The 26,245-nt window shown below is 59.1% G+C and overlaps 2 protein-coding genes across 3 annotated transcripts in view; both read left to right on the top strand.

The window, feature by feature from the left end:
- Positions 1 to 7,487, top strand: part of snx6 (sorting nexin 6) — a 34,327-nt gene extending 26,840 nt beyond the window's left edge. The window contains exons 8-15 of one of the 2 annotated variants that reach the window (XR_011932495.1): positions 2,236 to 2,341; positions 2,483 to 2,558; positions 4,299 to 4,338; positions 4,430 to 4,516; positions 5,283 to 5,442; positions 6,647 to 6,732; positions 6,839 to 6,968; positions 7,050 to 7,487. Coding sequence is in view for 1 of the 2 variants with exons in the window: in XM_072465983.1 (XP_072322084.1) it covers positions 2,236 to 2,341; positions 2,483 to 2,558; positions 4,299 to 4,338; positions 4,430 to 4,516; positions 5,283 to 5,442; positions 6,647 to 6,732; positions 6,839 to 6,892 (609 nt within the window). In the remaining variant the exon portion in view is untranslated. Of the gene's footprint in view, positions 1 to 2,235; positions 2,342 to 2,482; positions 2,559 to 4,298; positions 4,339 to 4,429; positions 4,517 to 5,282; positions 5,443 to 6,646; positions 6,733 to 6,838 lie in introns of both variants that reach the window. The other variant, XM_072465983.1, reaches the window with a different exon arrangement.
- Positions 7,488 to 8,666: 1,179 nt separating this feature from the next.
- LOC140383532 (proteasome subunit alpha type-3) lies at positions 8,667 to 22,982 on the top strand. Its single transcript, XM_072465977.1, has 11 exons — positions 8,667 to 8,771; positions 9,492 to 9,574; positions 9,667 to 9,790; positions 11,146 to 11,247; positions 11,380 to 11,453; positions 13,589 to 13,661; positions 21,647 to 21,712; positions 21,786 to 21,832; positions 22,095 to 22,162; positions 22,434 to 22,498; positions 22,896 to 22,982. The coding sequence occupies exons 1-11, from the start codon at positions 8,751 to 8,753 to the stop codon at positions 22,938 to 22,940; spliced, it is 768 nt and encodes a 255-aa protein (XP_072322078.1). The 5' UTR covers positions 8,667 to 8,750; the 3' UTR covers positions 22,941 to 22,982.
- The last annotated feature ends 3,263 nt before the right edge of the window (positions 22,983 to 26,245 follow it).

Below are 26,245 nucleotides of genomic sequence, written 5' to 3'. Positions count from 1 at the left end.
CTGAGCTTCAGCTTCAGTCTGAGCTTCAGTCTGAGCTTCAGCTTCAGTCTGAGCTTCAGTCTGAGCTTCAGTCTGAGCTTCAGTCTGAGCTTCAGCTTCAGTCTGAGCTTCAGCTTCAGTCTGAGCTTCAGTCTGAGCTTCAGTCTGAGCTTCAGTCTGAGCTTCAGTCTGAGCTTCAGCTTCAGTCTGAGCTTCAGTCTGAGCTTCAGCTTCAGCCTGAGCTTCAACGTCAGCCTGAGCTTCAGCTTCAGTCTGAGCTTCAGCTTCAGCTTCAGCCTGAGCTTCAGTCTGAGCTTCAGCTTCAGCCTGAGCTTCAGCTTCAGCCTGAGCTTCAGCCTGAGCTTCAGCTTCAGTCTGAGCTTCAGCTTCAGCCTGAGCTTCAGCTTCAGCCTGAGCTTCAGTCTGAGCTTCAGCTTCAGTCTGAGCTTCAGCTTCAGTCTGAGCTTCAGCCTGAGCTTCAGCTTCAGTCTGAGCTTCAGCCTGAGCTTCAGCTTCAGTCTGAGCTTCAGCTTCAGCCTGAGCTTCAGCCTGAGCTTCAGCTTCAGTCTGAGCTTCAGCCTGAGCTTCAGCCTGAGCTTCAGCTTCAGTCTGAGCTTCAGCTTCAGCCTGAGCTTCAGCCTGAGCTTCAGCTTCAGTCTGAGCTTCAGCCTGAGCTTCAGCTTCAGCCTGAGCTTCAGCTTCAGTCTGAGCTTCAGCCTGAGCTTCAGCTTCAGTCTGAGCTTCAGCTTCAGCCTTAGCTTCAGCCTGAGCTTCAGCTTCAGTCTGAGCTTCAGCCTGAGCTTCAGCCTGAGCTTCAGCTTCAGTCTGAGCTTCAGTCTGAGCTTCAGCCTGAGCTTCAGCTTCAGTCTGAGCTTCAGCTTCAGTCTGAGCTTCAGTCTGAGCTTCAGCCTGAGCTTCAGCTTCAGTCTGAGCTTCAGCTTCAGTCTGAGCTTCAGTCTGAGCTTCAGCTTCAGTCTGAGCTTCAGTCTAAGCTTCAGCCTGAGCTTCAGCTTCAGTCTGAGCTTCAGCCTGAGCTTCAGCCTGAGCTTCAGCTTCAGTCTGAGCTTCAGTCTGAGCTTCAGCTTCAGTCTGGGCTTCAGTCTGAGCTTCAGCTTCAGTCTGAGCTTCAGCCTGAGCTTCAGCTTCAGCCTGAGCTTGAGCTTCAGCCTGAGCTTCAGCTTCAGCCTGAGCTTCAGCTTCAGTCTGAGCTTCAGTCTGAGCTTCAGCTTCAGTCTGAGCTTCAGTCTGAGCTTCAGCTTCAGTCTGAGCTTCAGCTTCAGTCTGAGCTTCAGTCTAAGCTTCAGCCTGAGCTTCAGCTTCAGTCTGAGCTTCAGTCTGAGCTTCAGTCTGAGCTTCAGTCTGAGCTTCAGCTTCAGTCTGAGCTTCAGCTTCAGTCTGAGCTTCAGCTTCAGCCTGAGCTTCAACTTCAGCCTGAGCTTCAGCTTCAGTCTGAGCTTCAGCTTCAGTCTGAGCTTCAGTCTGAGCTTCAGCTTCAGTCTGAGCTTCAGTCTGAGCTTCAGCTTCAGTCTGAGCTTCAGTCTGAGCTTCAGCTTCAGTCTGAGCTTCAGTCTGAGCTTCAGCTTCAGTCTGAGCTTCAGTCTGAGCTTCAGCTTCAGTCTGAGCTTCAGTCTGAGCTTCAGCTTCAGTCTGAGCTTCAGCCTGAGCTTCAGCTTCAGTCTGAGCTTCAGCCTGAGCTTCAGCTTCAGTCTGAGCTTCAGCCTGAGCTTCAGCCTGAGCTTCAGCTTCAGTCTGAGCTTCAGCCTGAGCTTCAGCTTCAGTCTGAGCTTCAGCCTGAGCTTCAGCTTCAGCCTGAGCTTCAGCCTGAGCTTCAGCTTCAGCCTGAGCTTCAGCTTCAGTCTGAGCTTCAGCCTGAGCTTCAGCTTCAGCCTGAGCTTCAGCTTCAGCCTGAGCTTCAGCCTGAGCTTCAGCTTCAGCCTGAGCTTCAGCTTCAGTCTGAGCTTCAGCCTGAGCTTCAGCTTCAGCCTGAGCTCCAGCCTGAGCTTCAGCTTCAGCCTGAGCTTCAGCCTGAGCTTCAGCCTGAGCTTCAGCTTCAGCCTGAGCTTCAGCCTGAGCTTCAGCTTCAGCCTGAGCTTCAGCCTGAGCTTCAGCCTGAGCTTCAGCTTCAGCCTGAGCTTCAGCTTCAGCCTGAGCTTCAGCTTCAGCCTGAGCTTCAGCCTGAGCTTCAGCCTGAGCTTCAGCTTGAGCTTCAGCTTCAGCTTCAGCTTCAGTCTGAGCTTGAACTGAGTTTTTTTCCAGGACGTGGACGACTTCTTCGAGCACGAGAAGACGTTCCTGTTGGAGTATCACACCAGAGTGAAAGACGCTTCTGCCAAATCCGACCGGATGATCCGCTCCCACAAAAGTACGACCTCTGACCTCTGACCTGCGCCTGGGGCATGATGGGAAGTGTAGTGAGCCCAGGGCATGATGGGAAGTGTAGTGAGCCCAGGGCATGATGGGAAGTGAGCCCAGGGCATGATGGGAAGTGTGGTTTGTGTTTCAGACGCTGCAGACGACATCAACAGAATCGCTTCCACACTTTACACTCTGGGAACACAAGACGGAACTGAACTGTGCAAGTACGATGCCCCGCCCACACCACACACAATGCTGCGCTGTGATTGGTCCGGTCTCAGCCGTCTTCACCTCCCTCTGACTCTGACCCTATGACTCTCTGACCCTATGACCCTCTGATTCTGACCCTCTGACTCTGACCCTCTGACTCTGACCCTCTGACCCTGACCCTCTGACCCTATGACTCTGACCCTATGACTCTGACCCTATGACTCTGACCCTATGACTCTGACCCTATGACTCTGACCCTATGACTCTCTGACCCTATGACTCTCTGACCCTATGACTCTCCGACCCTCTGACTCTCCGACCCTCTGACCCTATGACCCTATGACTCTCTGACCCTATGACTCTCCGACCCTCTGACTCTGACCCTCTGACCCTATGACTCTGACTCTCTGACCCTATGACTCTCTGACCCTATGACTCTCTGACCCTATGAACCTATGACCCTCTGACCCTATGACTCTCTGACCCTATGACTCTCTGACCCTATGACTCTCTGACCCTCTGACCTTATGACTCTCTGACCCTATGACTCTCTGACCCTATGACTCTCTGACCCTATGACTCGCTGACCCTATGACTCTGACCCTATGACTCTGACCCTATGACTCTCTGACCCTATGACTCTCTGACCCTATGACTCTCTGACCCTATGACCCTATGAGTCTCTGACCCTATGACTCTCTGACCCTATGACCCTCTAACCCTATGACTCTCTGACCCTATGACCCTCTGACCCTCTGACCTTATGACTCTCCGACCCTATGACTCTCTGACCCTATGACCCTCTGACCCTCTGACCTTATGACTCTCTGACCCTATGACCCTCTGACCCTATGACCCTATGACTCTCTGACCCTATGACTCTCTGACCCTATGACCCTCTGACCCTCTGACCTTATGACTCTCTGACCCTATGACTCTCTGACCCTATGACTCTCTGACCCTATGACTCTCTGACCCTCTGACCCTATGACTCTCTGACCCTATGACTCTCTGACCCTATGACCCTCTGACCCTATGACCCTATGACTCTCTGACCCTATGACCCTCTAACCCTATGACTCTCTGACCCTATGACTCTCTGACCCTATGACTCTCTGACCCTCTGACCCTCTGACCCTCTGACCTTATGACTCTCTGACCCTATGACTCGCTGACCCTATGACTCTGACCCTATGACTCTGACCCTATGACTCTGACCCTATGACTCTCTGACCCTCTGACCCTATGACCCTATGAGTCTCTGACCCTATGACTCTCTGACCCTCTGACCTTATGACTCTCTGACCCTATGACTCTCTGAGGAGGCCCCGGACCTCACGGAGGCCCCGGACCCCGCGGAGGCCCCGGACCCCGCGGAGGCCCCGGACCCCGCGGAGGCCCCGGACCCCGCGGAGGCCCCGGACCTCGCGGAGGCCCCGGACCCCACGGAGGCCCCGGACCCCACGGAGGCCCCGGACCCCACGGAGGCCCCGGACCCCACGGAGGCCCCGGACCCCACATTACATCTGCAGTCACTGTTTTTAAATGAAAACTAAAGTCAGATTTTCCATTTTCAGTCTTAGATTTAGTCTTTGCTTTTTGAGTTTGACTTAAACATTTAAACATGAACTTTATGTTTAAATATTTATATGTTTAAATATTTATATGTTTTAATATTTATGTTTTAATATTTATGTTTTAATATTTATATGTTTTAATGTTTATATGTTTGTTTTCTTGTGTTTGTGTTCCAGGTTTTTCCTCAAAGTCTCAGAGCTGTTTGAGAAAACTCGGGTCAGTTTTGATCATAATATTTAATAATAACATTTAATCCTGTAAAAATGTTCAAATGGATGAAATAAAAGCTCATGTTTGACTTTTGTAGAAAATCGAGGCCCGAGTCGCGGCTGATGAAGATCTGAAACTGGCCGATCTGCTCAAGTATTATCTGAGAGAGTCCCAGGCCGCCAAGGTACAGCCCCGTCACCACGGCAACGCCTTATACATGTTCTATGTGAGGGCGTGTGAGGGCCGGGCGAGGCGTGTGAGGGCGTGTGAGGGCCGGGCGAGGCGTGTGAGGGCGTGTGAGGGCCGGGCGAGGCGTGTGAGGGCCGGGCGAGGCGTGTGAGGGCGTGTGAGGGCGTGTGAGGGCGTGTGAGGGCCGGGCGAGGCGTGTGAGGGCGTGTGAGGGCCGGGCGAGGCGTGTGAGGGCGTGTGAGGGCGTGTGAGGGCCGGGCGAGGCGTGTGAGGGCGTGTGAGGGCCGGGCGAGGCGTGTGAGGGCCGGGCGAGGCGTGTGAGGGCGTGTGAGGGCGTGTGAGGGCGTGTGAGGGCCGGGCGAGGCGTGTGAGGGCGTGTGAGGGCCGGGCGAGGCGTGTGAGGGCGTGTGAGGGCGTGTGAGGGCCGGGCGAGGCGTGTGAGGGCGTGTGAGGGCCGGGCGAGGCGTGTGAGGGGTTTAGTTGTGCGGGACACATGCCTTTGACAGCTCTCGTGTCGTGTTCTCATGGCGTGTTCTCATGGCGTGTTCTCGTGTTCTCATGGCGTGTTCTCATGGCGTGTTCTCATGGCGTGTTCTCATGGCGTGTTCTCATGGCGTGTTCTCGTGTTGTCATGGCGTGTTCTCATGGCGTGTTCTCATGGCGTGTTCTCATGGCGTGTTCTCATGGCGTGTTCTCATGGCGTGTTCTCGTGTTGTCATGGCGTGTTCTCATGGCGTGTTCTCATGGCGTGTTGTTTTCAGGACCTTCTGTATCGGAGAAGTCGAGCGTTGGTGGATTATGAAAATGCAAACAAAGCTCTGGACAAAGCACGAGCAAAGAACAGAGACGTTCTTCAGGCCGAGACGAGCCAACAGCTCTGCTGCCACAAGTTTGAGAAGATCTCTGACAGCGCCAAGCAAGGTCAGAGGTCACGGAGGGGTCATGGAGGGTTCAGAGGTCATGGAGGGGTCAGAGGTCAGGGAGGGGTCAGAAAATTCCAGACACGTTTATTACACTGAGCCTTTTTTATTTTTCCTATCTTGACATGGCGGGCACATGACGGGCACATGACGGGCACATGACGGGCACATGACGGGCACATGACGGGTACATGACGGGCACATGACGGGTACATGACGGGTACATGACGGGTACATGACGGGCACATGACGGGCACATGATGGGCACATGACGGGTACATGACGGGTACATGACGGGCACATGACGGGCACATGACGGGCACATGACGGGCACATGACGGGCACATGACGGGCACATGACGGGCACATGACGGGTACATGACGGGCACATGACGGGCACATGACGGGCACATGACGGGTACATGACGGGCACATGACGGGCACATGACGGGCACATGACGGGTACATGACGGGCACATGACGGGCACATGACGGTACATGACGGGCACATGACGGGTACATGACGGGCACATGACGGTACATGACGGGTACATGACGGGCACATGACGGGCACATGACGGGCACATGACGGGTACATGACGGGCACATGACGGGTACATGACGGGTACATGACGGGCACATGACGGGCACATGACGGTACATGACGGGTACATGACGGGTACATGACGGGCACATGACGGGCACATGACGGGCACATGACGGGCACATGACGGGCACATGACGGGCACATGACGGGTACATGACGGGCACATGGCGGGCACATGATGGGCACATAACGGGCACATGACGGGCACATGACGGGCACATGACGGGCACATGGCGGGCACATGGCGGGCACATGATGGGCACATGATGGGCACATGGCGGGCACATGGCGGGCACATGACGGGCACATGACGGGCACATGACGGGTACATGACGGGCACATGGCGGGCACATAGCGGGTACATGATGGGCACATAACAGGTACATGACGGGCACATGACGGGCACATGGCGGGCACATGACGGGCACATGGCGGGCACATAGCGGGTACATGACGGGCACATAACAGGTACATGGCGGGCACATGGCGGGCACATGACGGGCACATGACGGGCACATGACGGGCACATGACGGGTAGATGGCGGGTAATGATGTTCTTCTCTTCTTGATCAGATCCTTTGTTTGTTTTCTGGTTCAGAGCTGATCGACTTTAAGACGAGGAGAGTGTCTGCGTTCAGGAAGAACCTGGTGGAGCTGGCAGAGCTGGAGCTCAAACATGCCAAGGTCCAAACTCTTCTCTCGCTCTCGCTCTCTCGCTCTCTCTCTGTCTGTCTGTCTGTCTCTCTCTCTCTCTCTCTGGTTTGACTCTCTCTCTCTCTGGTTGTTTCAGGGGAACCTTCAGTTGTTGCAGAGCTGTCTGGGAGTTCTAAAAGGAAACACTTAGAACAAACTCTGCCATGCACCCGGCTCTAAACACCTTTAGACCGGGGTCAGGACCGGGGTCTGGACTGGGTTTAATGGTCTCATATTTTGCTACATTTCCTGTTTCAGGGCCACATTTATGATATTTTGTTTAAAATTACACTTTTTTGTTGAATCAGAACTCTTCCTGGAGGAGGCGGAGTCTGTCTCTCTGAAAGCCCCTCCCTCATTTCAAAGGGTCAAATCTTCTAAAAGGTGCTGGTCCTGGTTCTGGTCCTGGTCCTGGCTCTGGCTCTGGTTCTGACTCTGGCTCTGGTGCTCGTTCTGGTCCTGGCTCTGGTCTGACGCTGCACAAAAGGTTTTAGAAGAGCTGTGTAATTAAAGTGGGTCTGAACCGGGTCTGAACCAGGTCTAAACCGGGTCTGACGCAGCTGCAGGTCCTGGAGTAAACGGTTTTCTCGAGGCCTAGATTATGTCCGACTGAAGTCGATGTGTTCGATGTCTGTAAAAATAAACCACAGAAGCATGACTTGCCTTTTACACTTTATTATTTCTCATTTTTACTTTTCTGTAAATTTTACATTAAAACTTATTAAAATACTTTGAATTTAGACCAACTTTTCTGTTTGTTTCATTTGTCCACACGTCAGCTTCAGGATTAGGTCTAACTGAAGGCCTGGTTTTGTCCTGGTTTAGTCCTGGTTTAGACCTGGTTTAGACCTGGTTTAGACCTGGTTTAGTCCTGGTTTAGTCCTGGTTTAGACCTGGTTTAGACCTGGTTTAGTCCTGGTTTAGTCCTGGTTTAGTCCTGGTTTAGACCTGGTTTAGACCTGGTTTTGTCCTGGTTTAGTCCTGGTTTTGTCCTGGTTTAGTCCTGGTTTAGTCCTGGTTTAGTCCTGGTTTAGACCTGGTTTAGACCTGGTTTAGACCTGGTTTAGTCCTGGTTTAGACCTGGTTTAGTCCTGGTTTAGACCTGGTTTAGACCTGGTTTAGTCCTGGTTTAGTGCTGATTTAGACCTGGTTTTGTCCTGGTTTTGTCCTGGTTTAGACCTGGTTTAGTCCTGGTTTAGTCCTGGTTTAGTCCTGGTTTAGTCCTGGTTTAGTCCTGGTTTAGACCTGGTTTAGTCCTGGTTTAGACCTGGTTTAGACCTGGTTTAGACCTGGTTTAGTCCTGGTTTAGACCTGGTTTTGTCCTGGTTTAGTCCTGGTTTAGTCCTGGTTTAGACCTGGTTTAGTCCTGGTTTAGTCCTGGTTTAGTCCTGGTTTAGTCCTGGTTTAGACCTGGTTTAGTCCTGGTTTAGTCCTGGTTTAGACCTGGTTTAGACCTGGTTTAGACCTGGTTTAGACCTGGTTTAGACCTGGTTTAGTCCTGGTTTAGTCCTGGTTTAGACCTGGTGTAAACTATATTGTAGATCATTCCTGTTTTATTTGCTGATGTCTTATTTTATGTATTTTGTTGTCACCAAAGACAATTTAAAAAATCACTAATAAAAGTGTAACATGAGGTCGTTTCTGAGTTTATGGAGGATTTGTCCTGCTGATGATTAACATGAGCAGATAGTGATATTTCAATGTTTAAATCCATAATGAGGAAGTGATGTTCACATTACATTTTTCACATAAAAATAGATCATAAAAATAACGATCGTGATCCTGGTCCTGGTCCTGGTCCTGGTCCTGGTCTATATAATTCAGTCACAAACATAATCATTGTTGAAATGACGCCGTTTTTTGTAAATTAAATATTTAATTCAATCAAAACATGATGATGGGAGGGCATCTGACACAGGGACGTGCAGCTGCAGTACCGCTTCTGTCCACACGGAGGTCTTTTCACCTCATGTGTGCAGTGCGCCTGCGCAGTCAGTGACACAGTGAGGATGAGCTCCATCGGCACCGGGGTGAGTTTCTGTCCTGTCCCGGTTCTACCCGGCTCTACCCGGCTCTGTCCGGCTCTGTCCCGGCTCTGTCCTGACTTCAGCTCCCTTTGGCCCGGATTATGTTAAATGTGTTGATTCTGAGTGTTTATTTCAGCTCAGCCGCGGACTGCGAGCTGCTGCTGAGTCACAGCGAGCTAACAGGCTAATGCTAATGCTGACAAGCTAAAGCTATTTATTTATTTATTCTTTGTTTATGAACCTTTATTTACCCGGGTAAAGCCCCCGAAAAGACTCAACCTCTTATTCGAGTCTGTCCCGGATGAATGTGAACTTTATAATGAAACATTTGCACTTAAATAAAACATTCAGTAACAAAATGCTAATGCTAACAGGCTAAAGCTAAGTGACAAACGAAAACGAAACAAACTGTTTCATGTGAAAAACTAAAGCTTTGAAACATGATATATAGAATGAAAGTATATATTATGTTTTATAAATGAAAGAATCTGACAAAAGCCTCGTTTGTTTCTAAAATATTTTAAACGTTGCTGAACAACATGATTAAAGCTCTTTTGGAAACATTAAAGTACAAATATACTTTTGTTAAACATTCACTTTTGCACAAACGGAATGAATTGGTTTTGATGACTAACTCTGTGTTCGTAGTATTCGTAGTATTTGTAGTATTCGTAGTATTTGTAGTATTCGTAGTATTCTTCATCCTCATGTGTGTGTTTTCAGTACGATCTGTCGGCCTCCACCTTCTCCCCTGATGGACGCGTGTTCCAGGTGGAGTATGCCATGAAGGCGGTGGAGAACAGCAGGTACTCTTCAAGTACTCTGTGTACTCCCTCAGTACTGCCATCGGGGTCATGTGACTGTGTATTTGAAGTACTTTGTGTGTACTTTCCCTCAGTACTGCGATCGGGATCCGCTGTAAAGATGGAGTGGTGTTCGGAGTGGAGAAGCTGGTTCTCTCCAAACTTTATGAACAAGGATCAAACAAACGCATCTTCAACATCGACAGACACGTCGGCATGGTAACCACACCCACTGTCTCCATGGTGATGATACCCTGACATCACCATGGAAACACACTACAAACACATTTCACACTCGATCAAGTTTAAGAGAGAAGCACGAAGTAGTGTGGCTCTTCACGGGCTGTAGTGTGGCTCTTCACGGGCTGTAGTGTGGCTCTTCACGGGCTGTAGTGTGGCTCTTCACGGGCTGTAGTGTGGCTCTTCACGGGCTGTAGTGTGGCTCTTCTCTGGCTGTAGTGTGGCTCTTCACGGGCTGTAGTGTGGCTCTTCTCTGGCTGTAGTGTGGCTCTTCTCTGGCTGTAGTGTGGCTCTTCACGGGCTGTAGTGTGGCTCTTCACGGGCTGTAGTGTGGCTCTTCACGGGCTGTAGTGTGGCTCTTCACGGGCTGTAGTGTGGCTCTTCACGGGCTGTAGTGTGGCTCTTCACGGGCTGTAGTGTGGCTCTTCACGGGCTGTAGTGTGGCTCTTCACGGGCTGTAGTGTGGCTCTTCACGGGCTGTAGTGTGGCTCTTCACGGGCTGTAGTGTGGCTCTTCACGGGCTGTAGTGTGGCTCTTCACGGGCTGTAGTGTGGCTCTTCACGGGCTGTAGTGTGGCTCTTCACGGGCTGTAGTGTGGCTCTTCACGGGCTGTAGTGTGGCTCTTCACGGGCTGTAGTGTGGCTCTTCACGGGCTGTAGTGTGGCTCTTCACGGGCTGTAGTGTGGCTCTTCACGGGCTGTAGTGTGGCTCTTCACGGGCTGTAGTGTGGCTCTTCACGGGCTGTAGTGTGGCTCTTCACGGGCTGTAGTGTGGCTCTTCACGGGCTGTAGTGTGGCTCTTCACGGGCTGTAGTGTGGCTCTTCACGGGCTGTAGTGTGGCTCTTCACGGGCTGTAGTGTGGCTCTTCACGGGCTGTAGTGTGGCTCTTCACGGGCTGTAGTGTGGCTCTTCACGGGCTGTAGTGTGGCTCTTCACGGGCTGTAGTGTGGCTCTTCACGGGCTGTAGTGTGGCTCTTCACGGGCTGTAGTGTGGCTCTTCACGGGCTGTAGTGTGGCTCTTCACGGGCTGTAGTGTGGCTCTTCACGGGCTGTAGTGTGGCTCTTCACGGGCTGTAGTGTGGCTCTTCACGGGCTGTAGTGTGGCTCTTCACGGGCTGTAGTGTGGCTCTTCACGGGCTGTAGTGTGGCTCTTCACGGGCTGTAGTGTGGCTCTTCACGGGCTGTAGTGTGGCTCTTCACGGGCTGTAGTGTGGCTCTTCACGGGCTGTAGTGTGGCTCTTCACGGGCTGTAGTGTGGCTCTTCACGGGCTGTAGTGTGGCTCTTCACAGGCTGTAGTGTGGCTCTTCACGGGCTGTAGTGTGGCTCTTCACAGGCGGTCGCTGGTTTACTCGCCGACGCTCGTTCTTTGGCAGAAGTGGCTCGAGACGAAGCGTCAAACTTCAGATCAAACTACGGACACGACATTCCCCTGAAGGTAAAGACACGCCCGCAACACCGTGATTGTATCAATTCATTAAATAAAGACGATACATCTGTTTTATGTAAATGATTGACACTTCTCCAGGTGGATGTCATTACGGCTCATTTAAAGTGTTTGTTTGTGCAGCACCTGTCGGAGCGCGTGGCCATGTATGTTCACGCCTACACGCTGTACAGCGCCGTCCGGCCCTTCGGCTGCAGGTCAGAACACTCACTATAAGAACAACGCTGCGGTCAGTGTGCTGCTACTGCTGCTGCGGTCAGTGTGCTGCTACTGCTGCTGCGGTCAGTGTGCTGCTACTGCTGCTGCGGTCAGTGTGCTGCTGCTGCTGCGGTCAGTGTGCTGCTGCTGCGGTCAGTGTGCTGCTACTGCTGCTGCGGTCAGTGTGCTGCTACTGCTGCTGCGGTCAGTGTGCTGCTACTGCTGCTGCGGTCAGTGTGCTGCTGCTGCTGCGGTCAGTGTGCTGCTGCTGCTGCTGCGGTCAGTGTGCTGCTACTGCTGCTGCGGTCAGTGTGCTGCTACTGCTGCTGCGGTCAGTGTGCTGCTACTGCTGCTGCGGTCAGTGTGCTGCTGCTGCGGTCAGTGTGCTGCTGCTGCTGCGGTCAGTGTGCTGCTGCTGCTGCTGCGGTCAGTGTGCTGCTGCTGCTGCGGTCAGTGTGCTGCTGCTGCTGCGGTCAGTGTGCTGCGGCTGCGGTCAGTGTGCTGCGGCTGCGGTCAGTGTGCTGCTGCTGCGGTCAGTGTGCTGCTGCTGCGGTCAGTGTGCTGCTGCTGCGGTCAGTGTGCTGCTGCTGCGGTCAGTGTGCTGCTGCGGTCAGTGTGCTGCTACTGCTGCTGCGGTCAGTGTGCTGCTGCTGCGGTCAGTGTGCTGCTGCTGCTGCTGCGGTCAGTGTGCTGCTGCTGCTGCTGCGGTCAGTGTGCTGCTGCTGCTGCTGCGGTCAGTGTGCTGCTACTGCTGCTGCGGTCAGTGTGCTGCTACTGCTGCTGCGGTCAGTGTGCTGCTACTGCGGTCAGTGTGCTGCTGCTGCGGTCAGTGTGCTGCTGCTGCTGCGGTCAGTGTGCTGCTGCTGCTGCGGTCAGTGTGCTGCTGCTGCTGCGGTCAGTGTGCTGCTGCTGCTGCGGTCAGTGTGCTGCTGCGGTCAGTGTGCTGCTGCGGTCAGTGTGCTGCTGCGGTCAGTGTGCTGCTGCGGTCAGTGTGCTGCTGCGGTCAGTGTGCTGCTGCGGTCAGTGTGCTGCTGCGGTCAGTGTGCTGCTGCGGTCAGTGTGCTGCTGCGGTCAGTGTGCTGCTGCTGCTGCGGTCAGTGTGCTGCTGCTGCTGCTGCTGCGGTCAGTGTGCTGCTGCTGCTGCGGTCAGTGTGCGCTGCTGCTGCTGCGGTCAGTGTGCGCTGCTGCTGCTGCGGTCAGTGTGCGCTGCTGCTGCTGCGGTCAGTGTGCGCTGCTGCTGCTGCGGTCAGTGTGCTGCTGCTGCGGTCAGTGTGCTGCTGCTGCGGTCAGTGTGCTGCTGCTGCTGCGGTCAGTGTGCTGCTGCTGCGGTCAGTGTGCTGCTGCTGCTGCGGTCAGTGTGCTGCTGCTGCTGCGGTCAGTGTGCTGCTGCTGCTGCGGTCAGTGTGCTGCTGCTGCTGCTGCGGTCAGTGTGCTGCTGCTGCTGCGGTCAGTGTGCCGCTGCTGCGGTCAGTGTGCCGCTGCTGCGGTCAGTGTGCCGCTGCTGCGGTCAGTGTGCCGCTGCTGCGGTCAGTGTGCCGCTGCTGCGGTCAGTGTGCCGCTGCTGCTGCTGCGGTCAGTGTGCTGCTGCTGCGGTCAGTGTGCTGCTGCTGCGGTCAGTGTGCTGCTGCTGCTGCGGTCAGTGTGCTGCTGCTGCTGCGGTCAGTGTGCTGCTGCTGCTGCGGTCAGTGTGCTGCTGCTGCGGTCAGTGTGCTGCTGCTGCGGTCAGTGTGCTGCTGCTGCGGTCAGTGTGCTGCTGCTGCGGTCAGTGTGCTGCTGCGGTCAGTGTGCTACTGCTGCTGCTGCTGCGGTCAGTGTGCTACTGCTGCTGCTGCTGCGGTCAGTGTGCTACTGCTGCTGCTGCTGCGGTCAGTGTGCGCTGCTGCTGCTGCTGCGGTCAGTGTGCGCTGCTGCTGCGGTCAGTGTGCGCTGCTGCTGCGGTCAGTGTGCGCTGCTGCTGCGGTCAGTGTGCGCTGCTGCTGCGGTCAGTGTGCGCTGCTGCTGCGGTCAGTGTGCGCTGCTGCTGCGGTCAGTGTGCGCTGCTGCTGCTGCGGTCAGTGTGCGCTGCTGCTGCGGTCAGTGTGCGCTGCTGCTGCGGTCAGTGTGCTGCTGCTGACCTGTGTTCTTTATGTTACAGTTTCATCCTGGGCTCGTATGACAAGGACGATGGGCCTCAGCTCTACATGGTGGATCCTTCTGGAATCTCATACGTGAGAAACTCTTCCTCTGCATCAAAACATGAGCCGCAAGCGGCATTGAGGGGCCCTCGCCCGCTGTCCTTCTATGACCTTATGACCCCTGTGGTCAAGTCTTGGACATAATGTTCTCTACGGCTCAGAGTCGGTAACACGGAAGTCTCACTCCAGATGTTTGTAAAAGTTCATGTTTGGTCAAACTGCTGAGTCATGCTTAGCTGTGATCCAATATGGCCGACATTGGATTGGCCGCAGTAACAGTGGGCGTGGCCAACACTGTTACTTCCCTTTACACTCTTGACCTCATTCTACCATCACTTTTATTTTGCAGTTTCTTTTCTCAATGCATTTTTCTGATCCTCTGGGGGCCCCTGATGCTCTGGGGGCCCCTGATCCTCTGGGGGCCCCTGATGCTCTGGGGGCCCCTGATCCTCTGGGGGCCCCTGATCCTCTGGGGGCCCCCTGATCCTCTGGGGGCCCCTGACCCTCTGAAGTGGAGTTTTAGTAAAGACTGTGCTCGTGTCCGTGCTCGTGTCCGCGCTCCTGCCCGTGCCCGTGCTCGTGTCCGTGCTCGTGCCCGTGCTCGTGTCCGTGCTCGTGCTCGTGCCCGCGCTCGTGTCCGCGCTCGTGTCCGCGCTCGTGTCTGCGCTCGTGTCTGCGCTCGTGTCCGCGCTCCTGCCCGTGCCCGTGCTCGTGTCCGTGCCCGTGCTCCTGCCCGTGCTCGTGTCCGCGCTCGTGTCCGCGCTCGTGCCCGCGCTCGTGTCCGCGCTCGTGTCCGCGCTCGTGTCCGCGCTCGTGTCCGCGCTCGTGTCTGCGCTCGTGCCCGTGCCCGTGCTCGTGCTCGTGCTCGTGTCCGCGCTCGTGTCTGCGCTCGTGTCCGCGCTCGTGTCCGCGCTCGTGTCCGCGCTCGTGTTTCCGCGCTCGTGTCCGCGCTCGTGTCCGCGCTCGTGTCCGCGCTCGTGTCCGCGCTCGTGTCCGCGCTCGTGTCCGCGCTCGTGTCCGCGCTCGTGCCCGCGCTCGTGTCCGCGCTCGTGTTTCCGCGCTCGTGTTTCCGCGCTCGTGTCCGCGCTCGTGTCCGCGCTCGTGTCCGCGCTCGTGCCCGCGCTCGTGCCCGCGCTCGTGTCTGCGCTCGTGTCCGCGCTCGTGTTTCCGCGCTCGTGTTTCCGCGCTCGTGTCCGCGCTCGTGTTTCCGCGCTCGTGTTTCCGTTTCCGCGCTCGTGTTTCCGCGCTCGTGTCCGCGCTCGTGTCCGCGCTCGTGTCCGCGCTCGTGCCCGCGCTCGTGTCCGCGCTCGTGTCCGCGCTCGTGCCCGCGCTCGTGCCCGCGCTCGTGCCCGCGCTCGTGCCCGCGCTCGTGCCCGCGCCCGTGCTCGCGTCCGTGCTCGTGCCCGTGCCCGTGCTCGTGCTCGTGCCCGCGCTCGTGTCCGCGCTCGTGTCCGCGCTCGTGTCCGCGCTCGTGTCTGCGCTCGTGTCTGCGCTCGTGTCCGCGCTCCTGCCCGTGCCCGCGCTCGTGTCCGCGCTCGTGTTTCCGCGCTCGTGTTTCCGCGCTCGTGTCCGCGCTCGTGTCCGCGCTCGTGCCCGCGCTCGTGTCCGCGCTCGTGTCCGCGCTCGTGCCCGCGCTCGTGTCCGCGCTCGTGTCTGCGCTCGTGTCCGCGCTCGTGTTTCCGCGCTCGTGTCCGCGCTCGTGTCCGCGCTCGTGTCCGCGCTCGTGTTTCCGCGCTCGTGTCCGCGCTCGTGTCCGCGCTCGTGCCCGCGCTCGTGTCCGCGCTCGTGTCCGCGCTCGTGCCCGCGCTCGTGCCCGCGCTCGTGCCCGCGCTCGTGCCCGCGCCCGTGCTCGCGTCCGTGCCCGTGCTCCTGCCCGTGCTCGTGTCCGCGCTCGTGTCTGCGCTCGTGTCCGCGCTCCTGCCCGTGCCCGTGCTCGTGTCCGTGCCCGTGCTCCTGCCCGTGCTCGTGTCCGCGCTCGTGTCCGCGCTCGTGCCCGCGCTCGTGTCCGCGCTCGTGTCCGCGCTCGTGTCCGCGCTCGTGTCCGCGCTCGTGTCTGCGCTCGTGCCCGTGCCCGTGCTCGTGCTCGTGCTCGTGTCCGCGCTCGTGTCTGCGCTCGTGTCCGCGCTCGTGTCCGCGCTCGTGTCCGCGCTCGTGTCCGCGCTCGTGTTTCCGCGCTCGTGTCCGCGCTCGTGTCCGCGCTCGTGTCCGCGCTCGTGTCCGCGCTCGTGTCCGCGCTCGTGCCCGCGCTCGTGTCCGCGCTCGTGTCCGCGCTCGTGTTTCCGCGCTCGTGTTTCCGCGCTCGTGTCCGCGCTCGTGTCCGCGCTCGTGTCCGCGCTCGTGCCCGCGCTCGTGTCCGCGCTCGTGTCTGCGCTCGTGTCCGCGCTCGTGTTTCCGCGCTCGTGTCCGCGCTCGTGTCCGCGCTCGTGTCCGCGCTCGTGTTTCCGCGCTCGTGTCCGCGCTCGTGTCCGCGCTCGTGTCCGCGCTCGTGCCCGCGCTCGTGTCCGCGCTCGTGTCCGCGCTCGTGTCCGCGCTCGTGCCCGCGCTCGTGCCCGCGCTCGTGCCCGCGCCCGTGCTCGCGTCCGTGCTCGTGCCCGTGCCCGTGCTCGTGCTCGTGCCCGCGCTCGTGTCCGCGCTCGTGTCCGCGCTCGTGTCCGCGCTCGTGTCTGCGCTCGTGTCTGCGCTCGTGTCCGCGCTCCTGCCCGTGCCCGCGCTCGTGTCCGCGCTCGTGTTTCCGCGCTCGTGTTTCCGCGCTCGTGTTTCCGCGCTCGTGTCCGCGCTCGTGTCCGCGCTCGTGCCCGCGCTCGTGTCCGCGCTCGTGTCCGCGCTCGTGCCCGCGCTCGTGTCCGCGCTCGTGTCTGCGCTCGTGTCCGCGCTCGTGTTTCCGCGCTCGTGTCCGCGCTCGTGTCCGCGCTCGTGTTTCCGCGCTCGTGTTTCCGCGCTCGTGTCCGCGCTCGTGTCCGCGCTCGTGCCCGCGCTCGTGCCCGCGCTCGTGTCCGCGCTCGTGTCCGCGCTCGTGCCCGCGCTCGTGCCCGCGCTCGTGCCCGCGCTCGTGCCCGCGCTCGTGCCCGCGCCCGTGCTCGCGTCCGTGCCCGTGCCCGTGCTCGCGCTCGTGCCCGCGCTCGTGTCCGCGCTCGTGTCCGCGCTCGTGTCCGCGCTCGTGTCTGCGCTCGTGTCTGCGCTCGTGTCCGCGCTCCTGCCCGTGCCCGTGCTCGTGTCCGTGCCCGTGCTCCTGCCCGTGCTCGTGTCCGCGCTTGTGCCCGTGCTCGTGTCCGCGCTCGTGTCCGCGCTCGTGTCCGCGCTCGTGTCCGCGCTCGTGCCCGTGCTCGTGCCCGCGCTCGTGTCCGCGCTCGTGTCCGCGCTCGTGTCCGCGCTCGTGTCTGCGCTCGTGCCCGTGCCCGTGCTCGTGTCCGCGCTCGTGTCCGCGCTCGTGTCCGCGCTCGTGTCCGCGCTCGTGTCCGCGCTCGTGTCCGCGCTCGTGTCTGCGCTCGTGCCCGTGCCCGTGCTCGTGCTCGTGCTCGTGTCCGCGCTCGTGTCTGCGCTCGTGTCCGCGCTCGTGTCCGCGCTCGTGTCCGCGCTCGTGTCCGCGCTCGTGTTTCCGCGCTCGTGTCCGCGCTCGTGTCCGCGCTCGTGTCCGCGCTCGTGTCCGCGCTCGTGTCCGCGCTCGTGCCCGCGCTCGTGTCCGCGCTCGTGTTTCCGCGCTCGTGTTTCCGCGCTCGTGTCCGCGCTCGTGTCCGCGCTCGTGTCCGCGCTCGTGCCCGCGCTCGTGTCCGCGCTCGTGTCTGCGCTCGTGTCCGCGCTCGTGTTTCCGCGCTCGTGTCCGCGCTCGTGTCCGCGCTCGTGTCCGCGCTCGTGTTTCCGCGCTCGTGTCCGCGCTCGTGTCCGCGCTCGTGTCCGCGCTCGTGCCCGCGCTCGTGTCCGCGCTCGTGTCCGCGCTCGTGCCCGCGCTCGTGTCCGCGCTCGTGTCCGCGCTCGTGTCCGCGCTCGTGCCCGCGCTCGTGCCCGCGCTCGTGCCCGCGCTCGTGCCCGCGCTCGTGCCCGCGCCCGTGCTCGCGTCCGTGCTCGTGCCCGTGCCCGTGCTCGTGCTCGTGCCCGCGCTCGTGTCCGCGCTCGTGTCCGCGCTCGTGTCTGCGCTCGTGTCTGCGCTCGTGTCCGCGCTCCTGCCCGAGCCCGCGCTCGTGTCCGCGCTCGTGTTTCCGCGCTCGTGTTTCCGCGCTCGTGTTTCCGCGCTCGTGTCCGCGCTCGTGCCCGCGCTCGTGTCCGCGCTCGTGTCCGCGCTCGTGCCCGCGCTCGTGTCCGCGCTCGTGTCTGCGCTCGTGTCCGCGCTCGTGTGTCCGCGCTCGTGTCCGCGCTCGTGTCCGCGCTCGTGTTTCCGCGCTCGTGTTTCCGCGCTCGTGTCCGCGCTCGTGTCCGCGCTCGTGCCCGCGCTCGTGTCCGCGCTCGTGTCCGCGCTCGTGCCCGCGCTCGTGCCCGCGCTCGTGCCCGCGCTCGTGCCCGCGCTCGTGCCCGCGCCCGTGCTCGCGTCCGTGCCCGTGCCCGTGCTCGTGCTCGTGCCCGCGCTCGTGTCCGCGCTCGTGTCCGCGCTCGTGTCCGCGCTCGTGTCCGCGCTCGTGTCTGCGCTCGTGTCCGCGCTCCTGCCCGTGCCCGTGCTCGTGTCCGTGCCCGTGCTCCTGCCCGTGCTCGTGTCCGCGCTTGTGCCCGTGCTCGTGTCCGCGCTCGTGTCCGCGCTCGTGTCCGCGCTCGTGTCCGCGCTCGTGCCCGTGCCCGTGCTCGTGCCCGCGCTCGTGTCCGCGCTCGTGTCCGCGCTCGTGTCCGCGCTCGTGTCTGCGCTCGTGCCCGTGCCCGTGCTCGTGTCCGCGCTCGTGTCCGCGCTCGTGTCCGCGCTCGTGTCCGCGCTCGTGTCCGTGCCCGTGCCCGTGCTCGTGTCCGTGCTCGTGCTCGTGTCCGTGCTCGTGTCCGCGCTCGTGTCCGCGCTCGTGTCTGCGCTCGTGCCCGTGCCCGTGCTCGCGCTCGTGTCCGCGCTCGTGTCCGCGCTCGTGTCCGCGCTCGTGTCCGCGCTCGTGCCCGCGCTCGTGCCCGCGCTCGTGCCCGCGCTCCTGCCCGCGCCCGTGCTCGCGTCCGTGCTCGTGCCCGTGCTCGTGCCCGTGCTCGTGCCCGCGCTCGTGTCCGTGCTCGTGTCCGCGCTCGTGTCCGCGCTCGTGTCCGCGCTCGTGTCCGCGCTCGTGTCTGCGCCCGTGCCCGCGCTCGTGTCCGCGCTCGTGTCCGCGCTCGTGTCCGCGCTCGTGTCCGCGCTCGTGTCTGCGCTCGTGCCCGTGCCCGTGCTCGTGTCCGCGCTCGTGTCCGCGCTCGTGTCCGCGCTCGTGTCCGCGCTCGTGTCCGTGCCCGTGCTCGTGTCCGTGCTCGTGCTCGTGTCCGCGCTCGTGCCCGCGCTCGTGCCCGCGCTCGTGTCCGCGCTCGTGTCCGCGCTCGTGCCCGCGCTCGTGCCCGCGCTCGTGCCCGCGCTCGTGCCCGCGCTCGTGCCCGCGCCCGTGCTCGCGTCCGTGCCCGTGCCCGTGCTCGCGCTCGTGCCCGCGCTCGTGTCCGCGCTCGTGTCCGCGCTCGTGTCCGCGCTCGTGTCTGCGCTCGTGTCTGCGCTCGTGTCCGCGCTCCTGCCCGTGCCCGTGCTCGTGTCCGTGCCCGTGCTCCTGCCCGTGCTCGTGTCCGCGCTTGTGCCCGTGCTCGTGTCCGCGCTCGTGTCCGCGCTCGTGTCCGCGCTCGTGTCCGCGCTCGTGCCCGTGCTCGTGCCCGCGCTCGTGTCCGCGCTCGTGTCCGCGCTCGTGTCCGCGCTCGTGTCTGCGCTCGTGCCCGTGCCCGTGCTCGTGTCCGCGCTCGTGTCCGCGCTCGTGTCCGCGCTCGTGTCCGCGCTCGTGTCCGCGCTCGTGTCCGCGCTCGTGTCTGCGCTCGTGCCCGTGCCCGTGCTCGTGCTCGTGCTCGTGTCCGCGCTCGTGTCTGCGCTCGTGTCCGCGCTCGTGTCCGCGCTCGTGTCCGCGCTCGTGTCCGCGCTCGTGTTTCCGCGCTCGTGTCCGCGCTCGTGTCCGCGCTCGTGTCCGCGCTCGTGTCCGCGCTCGTGTCCGCGCTCGTGCCCGCGCTCGTGTCCGCGCTCGTGTTTCCGCGCTCGTGTTTCCGCGCTCGTGTCCGCGCTCGTGTCCGCGCTCGTGTCCGCGCTCGTGCCCGCGCTCGTGTCCGCGCTCGTGTCTGCGCTCGTGTCCGCGCTCGTGTTTCCGCGCTCGTGTCCGCGCTCGTGTCCGCGCTCGTGTCCGCGCTCGTGTTTCCGCGCTCGTGTCCGCGCTCGTGTCCGCGCTCGTGTCCGCGCTCGTGCCCGCGCTCGTGTCCGCGCTCGTGTCCGCGCTCGTGCCCGCGCTCGTGTCCGCGCTCGTGTCCGCGCTCGTGTCCGCGCTCGTGCCCGCGCTCGTGCCCGCGCTCGTGCCCGCGCTCGTGCCCGCGCTCGTGCCCGCGCCCGTGCTCGCGTCCGTGCTCGTGCCCGTGCCCGTGCTCGTGCTCGTGCCCGCGCTCGTGTCCGCGCTCGTGTCCGCACTCGTGTCTGCGCTCGTGTCTGCGCTCGTGTCCGCGCTCCTGCCCGAGCCCGCGCTCGTGTCCGCGCTCGTGTTTCCGCGCTCGTGTTTCCGCGCTCGTGTTTCCGCGCTCGTGTCCGCGCTCGTGCCCGCGCTCGTGTCCGCGCTCGTGTCCGCGCTCGTGCCCGCGCTCGTGTCCGCGCTCGTGTCTGCGCTCGTGTCCGCGCTCGTGTGTCCGCGCTCGTGTCCGCGCTCGTGTCCGCGCTCGTGTTTCCGCGCTCGTGTTTCCGCGCTCGTGTCCGCGCTCGTGTCCGCGCTCGTGCCCGCGCTCGTGTCCGCGCTCGTGTCCGCGCTCGTGCCCGCGCTCGTGCCCGCGCTCGTGCCCGCGCTCGTGCCCGCGCTCGTGCCCGCGCCCGTGCTCGCGTCCGTGCCCGTGCCCGTGCTCGTGCTCGTGCCCGCGCTCGTGTCCGCGCTCGTGTCCGCGCTCGTGTCCGCGCTCGTGTCCGCGCTCGTGTCTGCGCTCGTGTCCGCGCTCCTGCCCGTGCCCGTGCTCGTGTCCGTGCCCGTGCTCCTGCCCGTGCTCGTGTCCGCGCTTGTGCCCGTGCTCGTGTCCGCGCTCGTGTCCGCGCTCGTGTCCGCGCTCGTGTCCGCGCTCGTGCCCGTGCCCGTGCTCGTGCCCGCGCTCGTGTCCGCGCTCGTGTCCGCGCTCGTGTCCGCGCTCGTGTCTGCGCTCGTGCCCGTGCCCGTGCTCGTGTCCGCGCTCGTGTCCGCGCTCGTGTCCGCGCTCGTGTCCGCGCTCGTGTCCGTGCCCGTGCCCGTGCTCGTGTCCGTGCTCGTGCTCGTGTCCGTGCTCGTGTCCGCGCTCGTGTCCGCGCTCGTGTCTGCGCTCGTGCCCGTGCCCGTGCTCGCGCTCGTGTCCGCGCTCGTGTCCGCGCTCGTGTCCGCGCTCGTGTCCGCGCTCGTGCCCGCGCTCGTGCCCGCGCTCGTGCCCGCGCTCCTGCCCGCGCCCGTGCTCGCGTCCGTGCTCGTGCCCGTGCTCGTGCCCGTGCTCGTGCCCGCGCTCGTGTCCGTGCTCGTGTCCGCGCTCGTGTCCGCGCTCGTGTCCGCGCTCGTGTCCGCGCTCGTGTCTGCGCCCGTGCCCGCGCTCGTGTCCGCGCTCGTGTCCGCGCTCGTGTCCGCGCTCGTGTCCGCGCTCGTGTCTGCGCTCGTGCCCGTGCCCGTGCTCGTGTCCGCGCTCGTGTCCGCGCTCGTGTCCGCGCTCGTGTCCGCGCTCGTGTCCGTGCCCGTGCTCGTGTCCGTGCTCGTGCTCGTGTCCGTGCTCGTGTCCGCGCTCGTGTCCGCGCTCGTGCCCGCGCTCGTGTCCGTGCTCCTGCCCGTGCCCGCGCTCGTGTCCGTGCTCCTGCCCGTGCCCGTGCTCGTGTCCGTGCTCCTGCCCGTGCCCGTGCTCGTGCTCATGTCCGTGTGTTTCAGGGTTACTGGGGCTGTGCCATTGGAAAAGCTAAACAAGCGGCAAAGACAGAGATCGAGAAGCTTCAGGTCAGAGACTTTAAAGATCTAAGAGTTTAAGTCTCTGAACGTCACGTGTTTGAAACCAGACTTTGTGTTTCAGATGAAAGACATGACGTGTCGAGAGCTGCTCAAAGAAGTCGCCAAAATGTGAGTGTCACCACGACAATAAGAACAACAACAACAACTCCTCAAACCTGGAAGTGCCACGTCCAAACTCCCTCTAGAGGCCGACATCTGCACTACACTGGATATAATGCATTTTGTCCTGAAATTGGCATCAAAACTAAGTCTGTAAAACAGACCCCGCCCCCCAGAGCACAAAGATCATGTGTGAGCTGCATGAAGCTCCTCCCATGTGAGTGCAGTGGTGCATTGTGGGAGCTGTAGTCTGACTCTTGTTTGTGTTCAGAATCTACATCGTTCATGACGAGGTGAAAGACAAAGCCTTTGAGCTGGAGCTGAGCTGGGTCGGAGAAGGTCAGTGTCACATCATTAATGTTATTAACATGATTATTCATATTATTATGAATATTAATGAAGCTGGAACTACGAGGACAAAACCTGAAGTGAATTGTGTTAAATCAAATGTTAAAAAAAGAACCAATAAAACACTCTAGAAGCTTCAGTCACAGATGTGGAACAGTAAAATTATTAAGTTGCATCTGTCCTGACCTCTGACCTCGTGGTCTTTGGCTCCAGTGGAAGGGTCAGGCTGACCTCTGACCTCTTATTTACTGTTTCTGTCCAGTCACAAACGGACGACACGAGCTCGTCCCAAAAAACCTGAGAGAAGAGGCCGAGAAGTACGCCAAGGTATGACCCCTGACCCCCCTCTGCTCCTCCTCCGACCCTCCTCTGACCCTCCTCTGCTCCTCCTCTGACCCTCCTCTCCTCCTCTGCTCCTCTTCTCCTGTGACCCTCCTATGGTCCTCCTCTTCTCCTCTGCTCCTCCTCTTCTCCTCTGCTTCTCTGACCCTCCTGACCCTCCTCTGCTCCTCCTCTGCTCCTCCTCTGACCCTCTGCTCCTCCTCTGCTCCTCCTCTGCTCCTCCTCTGACCCTCTGCTCCTCCTCTGACCCTCCTCTGCTCCTCCTCTGCTCCTCCTCTGACCCTCTGCTCCTCCTCTGCTCCTCCTCTGCTCCTCCTCTGACCCTCTGCTCCTCCTCTGGCCCTCCTCTGCTCCTCCTCTGACCTCTGACCTCTCTCCTCAGGACTCTCTGGAGGAGGAGGACGACTCAGATGAGGACAACATGTAGAAAGTTTGTTTTTTACTGAAATATTTCTTTGTTCCAATAATAAAAAACATAAAAATCAGATCCGTCTCTTTCTTTCACATCGACATGTTTCAAATGGTCAGTCTGAAATATACACACCTGACCATCACCACTGACCATCACCACTGACCATCACCACTGACCATCACCACTGACCATCACTACTGACAGTCACCACTGACCATCACCAATGACCATCTACTGACCATCTACTGACCATCACCACTGACCATCACTACTGACCATCACCACTGACCATCACCACTGACCATCACTACTGACACCACTGATCATCACCACTGACCATCTACTGACCATCACCACTCACCACTGACCATCATCACTGACCATCACCACTGACCATCACCACTGACCATCTACTGACCATCTACTGACCATCACCACTGACCATCACCACTGACCATCACCACTGACCATCACTACTGACACTCACCACTGACCATCACCACTGACCATCTACTGACCATCTACTGACCATCTACTGACCATCACCACTGACCATCTACTGACCATCTACTGACCATCACCACTGACCATCACCACTGACCATCACCACTGACCATCACCACTGACCATCACCACTGACACTCACCACTGACCATCATCACTGACCATCACCACTGACCATCACCACTGACCATCTACTGACCATCTACTGACCATCACCACTGACCATCACCACTGACCATCTACTGACCATCTACTGACCATCACCACTGACCATCACCACTGACCATCACTACTGACACTCACCACTGACCATCACCACTGACCATCACCACACCATCTACTGACCATCACTACTGACCATCATCACTGACCATCACCACTGACCATCTACTGACACTCACCACTGACACTCACCACTGACACTCACCACTGACCATCACTACTGACCATCACTACTGACCATCACCACTGACCATCACCACTGACCATCACCACTGACCATCACCACTGACCATCTACTGACCATCACTACTGACCATCACCACTGACCATCACCACTGACCATCACCACTGACCATCACCACTGACACTCACTACTGACCATCACCACTGACCATCACCACTGACCATCACCACTGACACTCACCACTGACCATCTACTGACCATCACTACTGACCATCATCACTGACCATCATCACTGACCATCACTACTGACCATCACTACTGACCGTCACCACTGACCATCACTACTGACCATCACCACTGACCATCACCACTGACACTCACCACTGACACTCACCACTGACACTCACCACTGACCATCACTACTGACCATCACCACTGACACTCACCACTGACCATCACCAATGACACTCACCACTGACCATCTACTGACCATCACTACTGACCATCATCACTGACCATCACCACTGACCATCACTACTGACCGTCACCACTGACCATCACTACTGACCATCACCACTGACCATCACCACTGACCATCACCACTGACCATCACCACTGACCATCACCACTGACCATCTACTGACCATCTACTGACCATCATCACTGACCATCACCACTGACCATCACCACTGACCATCACCACTGACCATCACCACTGACCATCACTACTGACAGTCACCACTGACCATCACCAATGACCATCTACTGACCATCTACTGACCATCACCACTGACCATCACTACTGACCGTCACCACTGACCATCACCACTGACCATCACCACTGACCATCACCACTGACCATCACCACTGACAGTCACCACTGACCATCACCAATGACCATCTACTGACCATCTACTGACCATCACCACTGACCATCTACTGACCATCACCACTGACCATCACCACTGACCATCACTACTGACACCACTGATCATCACCACTGACCATCTACTGACCATCACCACTGACACTCACCACTGACCATCATCACTGACCATCACCACTGACCATCACCACTGACCATCTACTGACCATCTACTGACCATCACCACTGACCATCACCACTGACCATCACCACTGACCATCTACTGACCATCACCACTGACCATCACCACTGACCATCTACTGACCATCTACTGACCATCTACTGACCATCACCACTGACCATCACCACTGACCATCTACTGACCATCTACTGACCATCACCACTGACCATCACCACTGACCATCACCACTGACCATCACCACTGACACTCACCACTGACCATCATCACTGACCATCACCACTGACCATCACCACTGACCATCTACTGACCATCTACTGACCATCACCACTGACCATCACCACTGACCATCACCACTGACCATCACTACTGACACTCACCACTGACCATCATCACTGACCATCACCACTGACCATCACCACTGACCATCTACTGACCATCTACTGACCATCACCACTGACCATCACCACTGACCATCACCACTGACCATCACCACTGACCATCACTACTGACACTCACCACTGACCATCACCACTGACCATCACCACACCATCTACTGACCATCACTACTGACCATCATCACTGACCATCACCACTGACCATCTACTGACACTCACCACTGACACTCACCACTGACACTCACCACTGACCATCACCACTGACCATCACTACTGACCATCACTACTGACCATCACCACTGACCATCACCACTGACCATCACCACTGACCATCACCACTGACCATCTACTGACCATCACTACTGACCATCACCACTGACCATCACCACTGACCATCACCACTGACCATCACCACTGACACTCACTACTGACCATCACCACTGACCATCACCACTGACCATCACCACTGACACTCACCACTGACCATCTACTGACCATCACTACTGACCATCATCACTGACCATCACCACTGACCATCACTACTGACCGTCACCACTGACCATCACTACTGACCATCACCACTGACCATCACCACTGACACTCACCACTGACCATCACCAATGACACTCACCACTGACCATCTACTGACCATCACTACTGACCATCATCACTGACCATCACCACTGACCGTCACTACTGACCGTCACCACTGACCATCACTACTGACCATCACCACTGACCATCACCACTGACCATCACCACTGACCATCACCACTGACCATCACCACTGACCATCACTACTGACCATCACCACTGACCATCACCACTGACCATCACCACTGACCGTCACCACTGACAGTCACCACTTACAGTCACCACTGACCATCTACTGACCATCTACTGACCATCACCACTGACCATCTACTGACCATCACCACTGACCATCAC

This window comes from Eucyclogobius newberryi, unplaced genomic scaffold (genome assembly GCF_026437365.1).
Source record: "Eucyclogobius newberryi isolate DKJ021-1_F unplaced genomic scaffold, fEucNew1.0.hap1 SCAF_53, whole genome shotgun sequence".
Taxonomy (NCBI): Eukaryota; Metazoa; Chordata; class Actinopteri; order Gobiiformes; family Gobiidae; genus Eucyclogobius; species Eucyclogobius newberryi.
Note: the sequence above shows the minus strand (reverse complement) of the source record. Positions and strands in the feature narration are given on the sequence as shown.

Excerpts from the sequence above, each read along its gene's own strand:
- LOC140383532 (XM_072465977.1), top strand. The coding sequence starts at position 8,751 with ATGAGCTCCATCGGCACCGGG. Across the intron at positions 11,248-11,379 it reads GACACGACATTCCCCTGAAG|CACCTGTCGGAGCGCGTGGC; the intron begins GTAAAGACACGC and ends TTGTTTGTGCAG. Across the intron at positions 13,662-21,646 it reads ATCCTTCTGGAATCTCATAC|GGTTACTGGGGCTGTGCCAT; the intron begins GTGAGAAACTCT and ends CGTGTGTTTCAG.